Here is a 15,965-nt window from a genome sequence, read left to right as displayed (position 1 = left end):
ATGTACATTGTAAATAAAGTATGAATAAAGGTAGTGTGTTTATTGTGATAATGTAATGTAAAATGATTCAATAATTAATTTCAGGATCAGTTCTTCGTAGCTTTAAAGAATCTTTATCAGATGCATGTGCTTTATATGCATGACATTTCATATTGCATTGTTCACATTTCTTGTTTAAAGTTTCCATTTTACAGATTTTGGTGATTTATTTATTATGCATTTTAGAATTGATGCTTAAAGGGGGTTTTAATTCAGTCATAATGTACATCTAATAATTGCTGAAGGAAAACCCAGGCATTTTTCGTGAGAATGTTTAAAAAACTGAGAAAAAGCTGCCTCATTTTGAAAATGCACCTATGAGGCATCATGGGAAGTACAATTCTCTTGTTTCCTTGACGACAACTGCAGATGCTGCCATCACCATGGGAATGGTTCTTTTAAATGAAGCTGCAACATCCAAAGGTGATGTGGGCAAAAGAAGAAGTAAGTTATGCCAACTTATATCTCAGTGCTTTTCTTTTTACTGTGGGTTTTGAATGGAAAAGGCAATTCCAGCAGCATTGAATGAGACATGAAATCAACTACTTTGTAAGTTTATATAATGTGTTGTGCAAATATTGGTTTTGCTTTTGCTATTACCATGTATCCCTTATTTGATAAAGGGGTGTCCACTACAGAAATTGTTAAGGAATTACATAATTTGCACTATCTAACAGTAGTAGGGTCTTGATGCTTGACAATTCTGATATTACTGAAATGAGGCATGGGGATCACAATGCAGGACTAAACTGTGCCCATTCAAATGAATGTAGACAGTACACAAACCTAAAGCTACCTGTTATTGTGGCATGCAGCTCAGCACTGAGTGATTGCACACTTCAGCAGGATCCCCAAGGTTATGCAAGGCTAGTTAAAAGCTAACCTACACTACTTAAAGCCTCTGAAAGGTGAGGTGCATTCTTGGTACAGCCGAGACTGGAGGTGATGAAAGGCATTACCGACCAGGAAGGATGTTGGAATCTGGTACAAAAGGTCAGAGAACCTCACCAAGCTTGTGAGATCCAGCCCAGAAACCTTGGTGCAAGAGATACACAGGTGGAAAAAGGCCCCCTGCTGCAGAAGACTCAGATGAGGACTTTCATGGAGTGACGTAAAGCAAAAAGCTGATGGACATGCACACAGAAATATTTGGTACATTTATAAGCCACCAGGGAGCCTGTGGTCACTACAAAACAACCAGGAGCTGCAAGGCGCCAATATGGCTTCATGCAAAACTTAGAGCCTTCCTTCCAGAATGGAAGTCCTGCCCAACTCCGTGAGAATACTTGAGGACTCAACCATGATGCAATAACTGTTTACCAACGTCCCAGTTTCTATTGCAGCATAAGCAGGAGCTACCCTGCAACTGACTGCTGCGAAGGAAACTCAGACTGAGGCCAGTGTCATACCAGGATAAAAAGGGGCCACAGGGTCTCACACCAGACCAACATTTTGTCCTCCAACAGACTGCTGAAGTGCCACCGTGTGGAAGTTCCAGTGGCTCAGTGAAATGTGAATCTGTTGTCTTCTCATAACAGCAACGGTGAAGCCGCCATTGCCGCTTCTCCGGTTCCTTTGTTGTTTTCTGTCAGTCAGCCTATACTATTCATGTCCATGCCAAGGTGGTGCAGACCGAAGCAAAGTCTCCTTGACCCAGGATTTCCCAAAGTCATCCTGCAAGGCCATTTACAGTCTCCATCAGTGAATCACCATCTACCTCCAGCAATGCTGTGGTTACTGAGATAGTGTGGGAGCACTAGGCCAGGCAAAGGTACCCACTAAACAGGCACAGAAAGAATGCACAGGGATGATTAGTTGGAATTATATGGGTTTAGGAATGTTTTATTGGATAGAGATGATATGAAATGGTTATTCTGTGGTGGCTTATTTTCTGGAATGTGGTTAAAAGGATGCCGTGATGATTTGCAACTGAGGGATAAGGTGTCAGATTGTTGTCCAATAAGGATTTGACTTTGGGTTCAGAGCATCTCGTAAATTCTGGAAGATGAAAATGAATACATCCACTATCTTTGTACCCATCGCATTTAAAATGTTCAGATGCAGGCCATCAGGTCCAGGGGATTTGTTAACTCTTAAAGCCAGGATTTTGCGGTATAACCTATCACGGATGATTCTGCAGCAGATCCAAAAGCACATAGACTTTCGATGGGACCGGATGATTCCAGTGCCAAGCGAGGCTGGAACATCCCACCCTGCATTCCATTAATTTATCCAGTTTATTTATCTTGTGTATTATATATCATATAATATGCATCATATACCTGAATGCACAAAGCATTCACAGCAAAATAGATGAATTAATAGCATGGATAAAAATTAATAGGTTTTCAGCCATTATGAAATGTTTTTACAGAGTGGTCAAGGTTGGGAACTAAACATTCCAAAGTTTTTATATGTTTGACTAATTTATTGCAGTTTTTTTAACCTACTCTCTTGTTGGTGCTAAAACGAACTACACTAAGGAACTACCTTATGAACTCATCATCCAGGCTACTTTTGTCAACCTGATTAGTTCAATCTATATGTAGATTAAAGTCATTATTGCTGTACCTTTCTCAAGTCCCCATTATTTATTCCTGTATACCCCATCTTACAGTGTGTTTATTGTTAGGAAGCCTATAAACCATTCCTATATGTAACTTCTTACCTTTACTATTTTTCATCTCTACCCAAACTGATTCTGCATCTTGATCTCCAGAGCTAAGGTCATCTCCCTACACTGTACTAACGTCATTCTGAATTAACAGAGCTGACCCCTACCTTTTCCTAGCTTCTTACAACTTAAAAGCCACAATTACCCCTGGGCAGGAAAGAAGGGAGGCGGAATATGGCACAGTGGTTAGAATTGCTGCCTCACAGAGCCAGGGTGACAGTGTGGAATTTGCACATTCTCCCAGTGTCTGCGGGGGTATCCTTTCGGTCCTCCAGTTTCCTCCCAATGGGGGGGGGGGGGGGGGGGGGGGGATTCCTGATGGCGAGGTTCACTTGTGCTTTTAAAAATCAGAAAACAGGTGCCGTGGCTAATGGGGGACAGAGAGGAAGTAGAACATGCAGATGCGCGACTGTGGGCTGCTAGTCCTAACACTGGCCGGGCTGGCTAGGGGAGTGGGGGGGGGGGGGGGGGGGGGGGGGAGCCTTAGAGGTTTGAGGTGACAGGGTGACCAGGAGATGGGCTGTTGGGCTGGGGCAACAACAGCGGGATCAGAGTGTCCAGGCATGGACCATCATCGTCGCGGCCTGCAAGTCAGCCATCTTGCTGCGCACCCCACTGACCACCCACCTTGGCCCGTGGTTCTACAGAATGACACCGACCATTTGGGTGCCCCCACCCCACCATCCCTGCACCCCACGCTCCAACATTCCCCCCCAACTGGCCGCCACCTGCTGGTGGGGCACCACGTGGCCCACCCAAAGGCAACACCACAGAAGCTCCTTCAGGAGGGCGCTGGTGGGGGCCACAGAGCGTACTGTTGACAAGGGTGGAGCCCAGGGTCCGGAGATGGGTTAGGAGAGGGGGGTTTGGAGGGGGATATGCAGGGGCAGGGTCCACAGTGCCAACCGTTGGACCTGGTTGGGCACGGGGCTATGCATCATGCTAACGTGACTCTTCTTCACCCCCTGCAGACAATTGTGGCCATCCTCGTAGGCGCCACAACTCTGGGGGATGCACTGAGGCTGTCCGAGCTGGAACTGGTCGAGGATAAGGACCCTGCAGCAGCGGAGACTGCCCCAGCGGAACAGGAGGCAGCCAGTGAGGATGGAGAGCCGGCCACCCAACACGCCAAGCAGTAGATGCAAAGGAGGCACCGCATGAGTATTGATCAAAGACTCCGGCTGAGCAGGGGGACAGTGCAATAAAGGTGCTAAATCATGGCGCATCATGCACCATGGACGAATGGGGGAGGATACTTAAGGTGATGATCGCCCTGAGGCCAAGGATGGGAAGGACATGTGGCACGGGATGCCACACAACGTGTGCGCCGGGCCAATGCGGGACGCTCTGATTGCCTCCAGGTTCACCAACCAGGGGGACTGGCCAGGGGCACAGACATCGCATCCCATCTCTCCCCCCCCCCCCCCCCCCCCCCCCCCACCACCCTCTCTCATGAACACCCTCTCTGAGCCAGCCTCCGCTAGCAACTCCCTCCATGATTCCTACCTGGCCTCACCACAGAGTGCAGGTCCTGAGTTGGCAGTAACAGCGGGTCTGGCCCGTGAGATGGATCATGATGGCAACCCGCTCTGTGATGAGCTCTGGTGCTCTGTACCATTTGACAATGTCTGCCTCCTACCCATGATAGCACTTTCCACCATCCTGCTGGGTGATCCCTGCATGCGAGCTGGCCATTTCAACATGCGGTCCCATCGTATCCTGGGATGGAGGAGGTGAGGACGGTTGGGGGAATGGGGATGAGACACCGGAGCGGTGAGCACTGGCTGAACTGCGGTCCCTGGGTTAAGCCCACCTACAACTTTTACCCAGTCCCCTCACCGCACCCTCTGCAACCGGCCCAGGCCTCACACCCTTCTGACAGAGCAGAGACAGGTTGTAAGGTTGTGCACAGGGTTTAATGTGAACAAATATATATAGGTCTGTGCCCGAGTTCCGAATGTTATACTGTGCCCTGCATCTGTGCCAACTTAACCGGTGTCTGCTTTTCTGGCCTGACGGGCCCAAGTGCGGCATCCAGGTGGAACTCCAGACGTTACAACAGGAGTGGAGGTAGCTGCTATGCCCTGTATCCTGGGTCCCCTTCGCGGCCATTTTCTGGAGCGACTGAATCTGGATGAGCCCTGCTGCTGTTCGGGTGTCCCAGGTGGCGTGGTGCCACCCTGTTCTGCCCGCTGCCCATGTGATGCGCCAGGGACAGGAGGCGGGGGGGGGGGGGGGGGTGGAGCCCAAAGCGCTGTGGTATTCCAGCATCTCACCTGTGGGAGTCACTGGCATGGGCTCCATCCCCACCTCCTCCCTCGGGTTTTCTGATGGGCCCTGGGCTACCTCATGGGAAGGAGGTGTGAATGGAGTAAACCACTGAGGCTCCTCCGTCATCTGCCACAGGCAGTCTTGAAGGCCTGCTCTTGTCTTGCCTAGAGTCTGCATGCTCGCAGCCATGGAGCACAGGGAGTAGTCCACCTTCGTGTGGGACTGCGCCATATCATGCTGTGAATGCGCCATCATCTTCTGGGTCTGTATCATATCAACCAGTGATTGCACCATCTCCCTCTGGGACTGGGCCACCTCCCTCTGGGTCTGTGCCTCATCATCCAGCACCTGGGCAATGCCACTGACGTTCCCAGCCATGGCCCGCTGTGACTGGGCCATACTCTGGAGTGTTGCTACAATGTCCAGTGGCTCTGGTCATCAATGGGAACAAAGTAGAAATGGTCGAGAGCTTCAGCTTTTTAGGTGTCCAGATTACCAACAACCTGTCCTGGTCTCCCCATGCCGACAATGTAGTTAATAAAGCCCATCAATAACTACTTTCTCAGAAGACTAAGGAAATTTGGCATGTCAGCTACGACTCTCACCAACTTTTATAGATGCACCGTTGAAAGCATTATTTCTGGTTGTATCACAGCTTGGTATGGTTCCTGCTCTGCCCAAGACCGCAGGAAATTACAAAAGGTCGTGAATGTAGCCCAGTCCATCACGCAACCAGCCTCCCAACCATTGACTCTATCTATAATTCCCGCTACCTCGGAAAGGCAACCAGCATAATTAAGGACCCCATGCACCCTGGACGTACTCTCTTCCACCTTCTTCCGTCAGGAACAAGATACAAAAGTTTGAGGTCATGTACCAACCGACTCAGGAACAGTTTTGTTCCTACTGCCATCAGACTTTTGAATGGACCTACCTCATATTAAGTTTTTTTTTAAATTTAGAGTACCCAATTATTTTTTCCAATTAAGGGGCAATTTAGAATGACCAATCTACCTATCCTGCACATCTTTGGGTTGTGGGGGTGAAACCCACGCAGACACGGGGAGAATGTGCAAACTCCACACGGACAGTGACCCAGGGCCGGGATTCGAACCCGGGCCCTCAGCGCCGTAGGCAGCAATGCTAACCACTGTGCCACCGTGCTGCCCCTACCTCATATTAAGTTGATCTTTTCTCTACATCCCAATTATGGCTGTAACATTACATTCTGCAGTCTCTCCTTCCTTCCCTATGTACAGTGTGCGTTGTCTGTATAGCATGGAAGAAACAACACTTTTTACTGTATACTAATACATGTGACAATAAATCAAATCAAAATGGTAAATGGCTGCCTGTAGGAGGGCAGCTCTATCCTGAACCTTGGCCACTGCCTTCATAGATTGTCCCAGGCTTAGACGGTTTGACCCATGGGCAAAACCTTCGCCTCGGGGCCTCCACCACAGACGCCACACCTGCGGTGTTGGCCTCTGTGGCATGCATGGCCGGCACCACCTCCCACTCCAGTACGCAGTTGGACTCTTCCAACTTCACCGGCAGGTACTGGATGCTCACCGACAACCCCTCATGTAGTCCCTCACTCTGCGACTGCAACTCCACAATCGATGGGACTGTCCGATGCCAGAAGCTCGATACCCATTTGGACGGCAGCTCGTCTCTGGGTTCGGCCCACCCTCCGACCATCCAGCCCTCGGACGTTCTTACCTCCACCTGATGTACTGGAGCATGTGTGTGGTGAGCACCAGATAGTGCCCCAGGAGCCTCTTCACTAAAGTGCCCAACCGAGGTGAGTGTCTCTGGGATGGTGGAGGGTGTTAGAGACAGCTGTGACAAGAAGTTGGTGTCTTCCTTGCGCTCCAGAGTGTCTCCCGTCCATGTCAGTGTTGGGGGCTCCCGTCCATGTCGGTGTTGGGGGCTCCCGTCCATGTCAGTGTTGGGGGCTCCCGTCCATGTCAGTGTTAGGGGGTCCCGTCCATGTCAGTGTTGGGGGCTCCCGTCCATGTCTGTTGGGGACTCCCGTCCATGTCAGTGTTGGGGGCTCCCGTCCATGTCAGTGTTGGGGGGGTCCCGTCCATGTCGGTGTTGGGGGCTCCCGTCCATGTCGGTGTTGGGGGCTCCCGTCCATGTCGGTGTTGGGGGGGTCCCTTCCATGTCGGTGTTGGGAGCTCCCGGGCATCAACCGAGATATTGAAGCAATGGTGCAACACTGCAAACAGTGTAGGAAAATGAACAGCTGCACACAGTGCAGAAAGCTAAAAAACCGCACATGGTGTAGGAAGCTTCAGTTCAACCGAAAGAGTCAGTTACTCCAAGTTTAGAGAGGAAACCGGTGCAGGATTCTCCGTTGGCCGACGCCAGAATACACCGATTCCATGTCGGTGTAATCGCTGGTTAACACCTCAGGTTCTGGTTGTGGCTGGGGTCAGGGCGGGAAACACCAGAAAGGCCAGCACCATCACCAGCAGCTCCTGCAAGACAGAAGACAAGATGCATTATGGCCCTGTGTCGGAGTGGTGGTGATGGGGGTATGTGGAGGGGGGGGGGGGGGGGGTAGTTGTGAGGGGAGGCAGTGGTGGTGGAGAGAGGATGTGGGGGTGCTGACGGTGGAGTGATGGATGGTGGGGAGGTTGATGATCTGGTTGCTGTGGGGGGGTGGGTGGAGGGATGGTGGTGTGGAGGGTTGAACCGCAACTCAGCGGGGTCTCACTTCCTTGCCCAATGCCGACCTCTGCCCCGGCGCCTGGCCTTTCCTCAGGCCCACCAACTACATCCAGGACCCTCTACTCTGCTGTGGAAAGCAGCCACAGGTCCTGCGGTCTCCCTCCATTCTTCTCCTGTCGGCTGTAAGCGGCCTTCTCCTGGGGGGTGCATGGAAACAGAAACGCACAATGTTCGACAGTCCGATGCATGCAGCCCAGGGGTGGGAAACTGGTGTCTTCAGTGCCCATGGCAGCTGGTATGGGTGCCGGCATGTCATGCAGGGTGGGGGTTTGGCCACCCTCCTGGTGGGGGGATAGCGTAACAGGTGTGTGGGGCAGGGGTTGGTGCTCGGGGCACAGTGCTGCCTACTCACCCTGGCTGCCTTGAGGAGGTTGTGCGGTTTCTTTCGGCACTGCTGACCAGTCCTCACAGTGTTGCCCATGGCGCTGATGACCTCTGCCACCTGCATCCCTGGCCTGGTGAAAAGTGGTGGCTGGCAGCCTCCTTCCAATCTCTGGGCACAAGTTCACCCGCCTCGCCTCCATTGCGTCCAGCAGAGTCTTCAGTTCCACGTTGGTAAACCTTGGTGCTGCTCATCTTGCTGCCACCTTGTTGGTTGGGATGGCGTGTGTGGGGAGTAAAGATTGTATATGCGGCTGCAGCTTGTCAGCCACCTGAGTGTCAATCCCGAACCCGGTGAATCTGGCACCATTTCTCATTGGAATCGATTGTGTTCCACGTGATGCCAGTGCCAGCCTCTTAATGGTTGTTGAATTGGTCCAGGTGCAGCGCCAGCTTTGCTGTCGTATGTGTCCATTAATCCTGCCCGGCGTCAACACGTAGTCTCAGGAACGGAGAATCCGGCCCCATATCCCTCATAAATGATCTACATCAGAAGGGTTTTTCAAACCAAAACAATATATCTTTAGCAAGCTATCTGTAAACAGGTAAATGGTGCTCAAGATGTATTAGCAGAACACTTCGCCTGCAAATCAATCACTTCTACGACATCTTAATCACCACTCTTGCAGTCACACAGACTGTATGCATCTTAACCCAGGTTTTAATAATGTTACTGCAAAAAAATATAAAATATAACAATTTCTTATATTCAGTACATTATAACCTCCTCCAGCCCCACAATCATCCAAGATATTTGCGCTAATCTAATTTTGGTATCTTTGATTTTATTGATCTACCGTTGGTGGCTGTCTATACTGTAAGCTCTAAAATTCCTCCTAAACCTCTTGAAACCAATCTCTTTAACCAATATTTTATCTATCTGCCAGAATATGTGGCTCGATGTCTAATTTTGCCTTAATGGTCCTATGAAGTGCCTTGAGATTTATATTATGTTAAAGTCAAAATATAAGTTGATGTTGCTGAGATAATTGCTGCTTGTTTTGTTCACCCAGATCTCAAATGTGTGGTTTTCCTCACTGAGATAGTATTGGCTCACACTTTCAACACAAGAATAAAAACTATAACATTGAAAGACAAGTCTTACAAACAGCTGATGCTGCCTTACTTGCTACAGCAAAATTTGTCCATCTATTAAATTTATATGGTGAATCTGCTTTAAAATACCTTTTTGAAATTCTTCTAATTTGAATTTAATACAATTTTTAATGCAGATGACAATTTAACATTCATCAAATCATAATTGGTATGTTGTATTGCAGTAATTAAGTGATAATAGGAAGAATACAAATGCAGAAACGTAGTATGCACTGAGAAATAAACTAACATAACCCAGGAGGGATAATATTTGTCTGTTTTTGCCTCAGCTGACTTAGGTTCCCTCAGGAATCTGATATTAACCAGTATTATTTTCCTGCTTCCCCCATTCTAATCTTATATATTATCATCCAGTGCCTTTTTAAATGTTGTGATCAATTTAACTTTAAAATCACTTCACATGTGAAACTTCTTTTCTGTCTGTACCTTATCTTGAGATCATGGCATCAGATTCTGAGTTTATTTATCAATAGAAATAATTTCTTCGGTCCTTTTTTGTTTTATCACTTTGAACAATATTATCAAATGCTGTATCCTCTATCTACTCAGATTATGAAAATAGAATCCTTGGGAAGAATTTTAATGTTTCATACAATTTATGATGCAGAAGGAGGCCATTCGGCCCATCGAGTCTGCACTGGCTATTGGAAAGAGCACCCTACTTAAGCACACGCCTCCACCCTATCCCCGTAGCCCAGTAACACCACCCAACCTTTTTGGACACTAAGAGCAATTTATCATGGCCAATCCACCTAACCTGCACATATTTGGACTGTGAGAGGAAACTGGAGCACCTGGAAGAAACCCACGCAGACACAGGGAGAACGTGCAGACTCCACACCGACAGTGATCCACGCCGGGAATCGAACCTGGGACCCTGGAACTGTGAAGCAACTGTGCTAATCACTGTGCTACCGTTTCGACTTGCTTTCAGCGTGGATGTCTGGAACCATGTCGCAAATCTGGAAATTTGTCAGTGGCTTTTTAACTGAGTCATGACATTCTCGTCCCACATCCAGGTTTCCCAACCAATTAAAACAGGTTGATCTTATGACAACCTGCACCAAATTGTTGAATCTTCATAATTGAAAGGCACCTTGCAAGGGTCAGAATGAAAACCTTCAACGTCCTTCAAGACAGAGCGAGCTTCTTGCAATGTCAGTGAGAGACGGCTGCCCTACAGTTCTCAGATGTGGATTGAGAAATATTGTTTGCAGTGGACGTGATGAAGAAACCTGTCCCCGAGATCATGAACTGCGGCTCAAATTGGCAGAGGAGCTGAACAGCAGAAGTATGGTGCCCCACTCCTGGATCCAGTGCCACATAGGTTTCAGTGACCTCAGGTGCATGGTATGCATCAGGTGGAAAGCTCCTTCTCCTGAACAGCACTCCTCAGGCCAAAGCACTTTGCAGGTATTCCTCTCTTTCAAAGGCACCTCCTCAAATCCTCATCCAACCAACCATCTCTGACACTCATCATATTGCCATGTCACATATCAATCACAGTGACCGTCCACAAATATTATAATTCCATCCTCTCAACACATTATATTCGTATTCTATTCTTTCCTTTCCCTCCTTGCAGAGAAGAGAGTGCAGGACGCAGAAAGAGACTGAGTACTGGGAGTGGCTCTTATTCACAATCCTGACCACAGTAGTTGAGGAGCCAGTAAGGTAAGCTGAGTCTTCGGATACATGATTATTGGCAGTGGAGAGATATGTGTCTCCCAGGTGTTTGGTGACAGAATTGGATAACACACAGCCACATGGCATCATGCACTCACTCATGTTGGCTTGGTGCTCTAATGTATGTCCTTCGTCTCCCACAGGTCCTGCAAGCATTCTTCAGGAGCTGAAGCCAGAAGATGACAAAGAGTATTCGGGGCAGGATGCACACTTGAAGAAACTCCGTCACCTGACTCATTGCACACCTCATACCAGCTTTGATACAACACCTCAGTGGGGCCTCTGAGACAGGTGGTTAGGTTGACACATGGTGAGGAACATATCACAAGTGAGCAGGAGAAGGTGTTGGAAACAGGGATGCAGTTGCTGAGCTTCGGCGTCTGTCAACAAAAACAACTATTTTTGGAGCAAAATGTAATATCCCAAGGCACGTTTGGAGGCAGGGGGCATTTAATTGGAGCGGGTGGTGCCGGGTGAGGATCCCGCTGCCTTCCCATCTCTGCTCCAATTAAGTCGGGGGTAGAAAGCCTTGTGGACAACCTTCCCACACTGCTGCTAATTGAGGCTGTCAAGTGGCAATTAATGGCCACTTAAGGACTTTATCCCACCATCGCTGGGAGTCCACCAGCAATGGGCAGGCCAGTCACCACATGTGAAGTCTGAAAGTGCCTGATCAAGGGACATGGTTTCAGGAAAGAAATGGGGGTGGCTTCTGAGAGCCACTTCCCTGTCCTTGCTACTGACTTACAGCCCCCCACCTTCACAACAACTCCCACCATGCAACCTGCATCTCACCCTCATTCACATGTGGCCTAGATACCTTACAATTCTAGACCTCTCCCTGTGCGCTCTGTTGGCAGCTCCCACCGCTTCCGCTGGCACTGACTGCAATGGACAACTGCCAGTGTCTCGTAACCGGCAGCTCTTGTGGGGTTGTACTTCTACCCCCTAGATCCTAGATCCGGAGCAAATCCTTCCGCTGACCACTTAAGTGCCTGAGAGGCACTTAATACTGGCAAGCCTTCCACAAAGGAGGATTTGGACTTGAAACGTAAGCTCTTTACTCTCCCTGCAGATGCTGCCAGATCTGCTGAGATTTTCCATCATTTTCTCTTTTGGATACAGGGCTGTCACTGGCTATCCAGCTGGAGGGTTGTTGCCTGCATTAAATAGTGCCCCAGTTTGCCATATTAAGTAGGGTGAAGGAAAATTTCACCTTGGATGTTAACTGTCTCACTGAAGTACAGCAAAAGTGTTTCCGATGATTGGATTATAGGAAACTGCAGGTACGCCATGAAAGGGAAGATGGATAAGGGGGAACATAAAATTGAGGAATCTCTTCAAAGTGCTGTCACTCCTCTCCCCTTTCTTCCCCCCACCTCAGTCAGGGCTCACTATCCTAATGGGTGAGTCCATCCATGTACATTTGGAGGAGGCAGGGTCTTTGGCAGAGCCTTCATGGGTACTGAAAATCAGAGGATGTTAGCCACAAGCATCTGAGCAGCCAGAGTAGTGATGTATGTAACCTGCCTCTCAATCTGCTGAAACCAAAGGGAGGGCATCACGTAGAATAGTCTCAAAAAATGTTGTGCCCTTCTTTCCATTGCTGCCCACCAAGCTGTCTTCAACCTTAAAGAAAATAGTATGGCAAAGGACAAGCATTGTATGTTTGTGAGATAGATGGATTGTTGTTCTTGAACTCCTTTTTGCCGGGTACTGGAGGGTGTGAGAGTGGATTTAGCAATGTGCCAATGGATGTACCGCCTCAGATTAACTGAAGCTTGAAACAGTCAATCCTGGCTATCTGGCAGCTAATATTGGCTGCAGGTACCTTTGACAAACTGGCTCCTCCTCCTACTGAGTCACTTCATTCTTCTCTGAAGATGCAGAGTGGTCATTATCTTTCTGTTTCAGCAGTTCTCTCAACTAATCTATATGTGCAAGACACAGCAGACCACTACCATTCAGAAAACTGCTGGTGCAGACTGAAAGACACCCCAATATCTACCAGGCTTCTGAATCGCATTTCCCATCTTCAAGAACCCAATGTCTTTCTTAATGAGTGCCAGTGCTCATTTAGCTACAATTGTGCCATTTCTGAGTGATTTCTGAGTGTATGTCAGTGGTAGGATTCCACACAGGTGCTATCAACCAAATCCATAGAGTGTATTATAATAATAATAATCTTTTATTGTCACAAGTATGAAGTTACTGTGAAAAGCTCCTGGTCGCCACATTCCGGCGCCTGTTTGGGTAAGTTGGTACGGGAATTGAACCCGTGCTGCTGGCCTTGTTCTGCATCACAAACTAGCCATGTAGCTCACTGAGCTAGACCAGCCCAAACTGTGACTCCAAGGAGCCATCTGCTGATCCTGCTTGGAAGTGTGAGTATTTGTGGGAGACTTGACCAGAATAGGATGAATCATGGAATCCCTTCAGATCAAAGGAGGTCATTCCATCCCATCATGTCTGTATCGGCCTTTGGAAAGAACACCCTACTTAAGCCCATATCTCTACCTTATCCCCATAACCCAGTAACCCCCACCTAACCTTTGGACACTAAGGGGCAATTTAGCGTGGCCAATCCACCTAACCTGGACATCTTTAGTCTATTGGAGGAAACCAGAGCATCCAGAGGAAACCCACGCAGACGCAGGGAGAAGGTACAAACTCCACACAGACAGTGACCTGAGACTGGAATTGAATCCGGGTCCCTGCAGCTGTGATACAGCAGTGCTAATGACTGTGCTATCGTGCTGCAACCCCAGTGAAAGGTTTACTCTAGCTGCTTTCATTGGTAAATCAGACTGACCAATGTGTGATCAAAGCAAAATATAATTCTGCAGTCCTTACCTTTTTGGAGTATTAATTAATTCAGTATGCCACAATAAGTTTATCAAAAAAAAGTTATTCCTTCACGGGGTGTGGCCGTCACTCGCTAGGCTAGCATTTATTGCCCATCCTTAATAGCCTGTGAACTACTGCAGCCCCTGTGGTGCAGGTATACCCGGAGACTGGAATTGTATGTCTCCGGTGCGGTATGGGTGGTGACCTAAAATATGACAAGCCATCCAAAGGTCCATTCATTGGCTATTTAATGGGCATCTACCTTGAACATCTGAGGCCTCCTTGGAACAATGAACCTCAATGTTCCATATATCCAAGTTTCTTGTTGCATACCATGTTTTCTCATCCCCAGCAGCTTAATTCTGGTTCTTTGCAGTGCAATGGGTTGGCTTTTCATGGTGTACAGTGACAGCTCCCTCCCTGCAGCTGCTTTCCCTTTTTGCAGCAAACCCACCTCAAACTTTGTTCCCATAGGCTCGAGAAAGCTCCCATTGCGTGGAAGCAGTTGTAAAATAGGAAGCAGAAAGTGACACACGTCTGGAGTGGGCTTCCTTGTCATTTAAGTGGACCGAGAAACCGAAACCGAATACCTTTGCTTTTTTCTCATCATGGTTCTGGATAACTGTGTCCAGGCTAAAGCTGGCAAGGCTCCTGGTTTTGAAAGAAATCAACAACATGCAACTTGCAATTGATACTTTCAAAATTTCCCTTGACCTCTGCAAGGTTATATTGCTCCTCATCTCTGGTGCACCAATTTTAAACTAAACTATTTATTTTGTCCCACTGTTTTTCCAGTTAACTATTCACACTAATTCTTCTAGATTTCTTCAGTCGTTTATAGTTTCCTCACCTTCATAAAATTTCCAGCATCTGCAATATTTGATTTTGAATCAACCTTGTTATAATTATTCACACAAATTTTCTTTCCTTCTTTCGTTATGCTGACATTCTCTTTAGCCCAGAATCAACTCCAGTATTATCCTTCCTTGGCAGACCTCTTAGAATCATAGAAGATTAATAGAATCCCGACAGTGCAGAAGGAGGCCATTCAGTCCATTGCGTCTGCACCGATCCTACAAAAGAACACTCCACCCATGCTCATTCATTTGTCCACTCCGCCCTACCCCTGTAACCCTATGACCTAACCTGTGCATCCCTGGACATTAAGGAGCAATTTATCAGGGCCAGTCTATCTAACCTGCACCTGTGGGAGGAAACTGGAGCACCCGGAGGAAACCCACGCAGACACAGGGCGAATGTACAAACTCCACACAGACAGTGGCCAAGGCTGGAATTGAACCCGGGTCCCTGGAGCTGTGAGGCAGCAGTGCTAACCACTGTGCCGCTGTGCTGCCCATCTTGTGTGTTGACTCAGAAAACCAAGAGCTTCCTGGTGACTGTATAAGTTTAACAAGTAAGAATTTAAAAAAAATAATAACCCAGGCTTGATTCCTCAAATAGACTTTGAACAGAGATTCTGACCATTCCATACAATGCCTTTTAACAAACCAGCACTCCAAATATGGCAATGACCCTGTCCCCACAATTAAATATAGGGCCTGTGTTGCAAGCCAGAAGTGGATAGAAGTTCTGTTCTGCCACACTAATCCTGCCTGCTGATTTTCAGACACAAGTGGTTTATGACTCTCTCACTAGTAATGAAACCATTTAAATCATTCTACTTGATAGCTTGCTTTTTATATAACTCTCAAAGGTAACATCTCAAAGAAATATTAATTGTATTCAATGTATCACCTCTTTGCAAATTCTATAAAATAATTATTGTTTGGCTCCAAGCGAACATGAATTCCCAGTGTAAGGTCACAAAGTATTTTCTGTCAAGCTGAAATGAATCTTCAGAGGATTGTACAATCTATTGTACCCCACCAAGAAATAAATGCCTTCATGAGACAAAGTGAGGGGTGAACCTTGGCAAGGAAAACAAATAATGAATGGTAGAAAGTGCTAAATATACAGCATCAATTACATTTCTCAGTTCAAGTGTCAAGTAAATCTGACAGAGCAGCAATTTCATACATTATGACATCACCCAAACCCCTTGATTAATTAATTTTATTAGTTACCCATAATAATCCATTATTCTAACTGTAGTTTTAATTTAGGTGCACTCTTTTGGAGTTCGAACACACACTGCACTCTATTGCCGCATTTTAATTTCCCCCGTTACAGTCTTTGGAAATGCTAATCTATT

General features: G+C 47.5%; 1 protein-coding gene across 2 annotated transcripts in view; it reads left to right on the top strand.

The window, feature by feature from the left end:
* Positions 1-15,965, top strand: part of tusc3 (tumor suppressor candidate 3) — a 627,392-nt gene that overhangs the window by 445,547 nt on the left and 165,880 nt on the right. For both annotated transcript variants that reach the window (XM_038791119.1, XM_038791118.1), the window contains exon 8: positions 409-483. In XM_038791119.1, the coding sequence (XP_038647047.1) occupies positions 409-483 (75 nt within the window). The remainder of the gene's footprint in view (positions 1-408; positions 484-15,965) is intronic.

Source organism: Scyliorhinus canicula, chromosome 3 (assembly GCF_902713615.1).
Source record: "Scyliorhinus canicula chromosome 3, sScyCan1.1, whole genome shotgun sequence".
In the NCBI taxonomy this organism is placed as follows: Eukaryota; Metazoa; Chordata; class Chondrichthyes; order Carcharhiniformes; family Scyliorhinidae; genus Scyliorhinus; species Scyliorhinus canicula.
The sequence above is the reverse complement of the archived record's forward strand: the minus strand, read 5'-3'. Positions and strand labels throughout refer to the sequence as shown.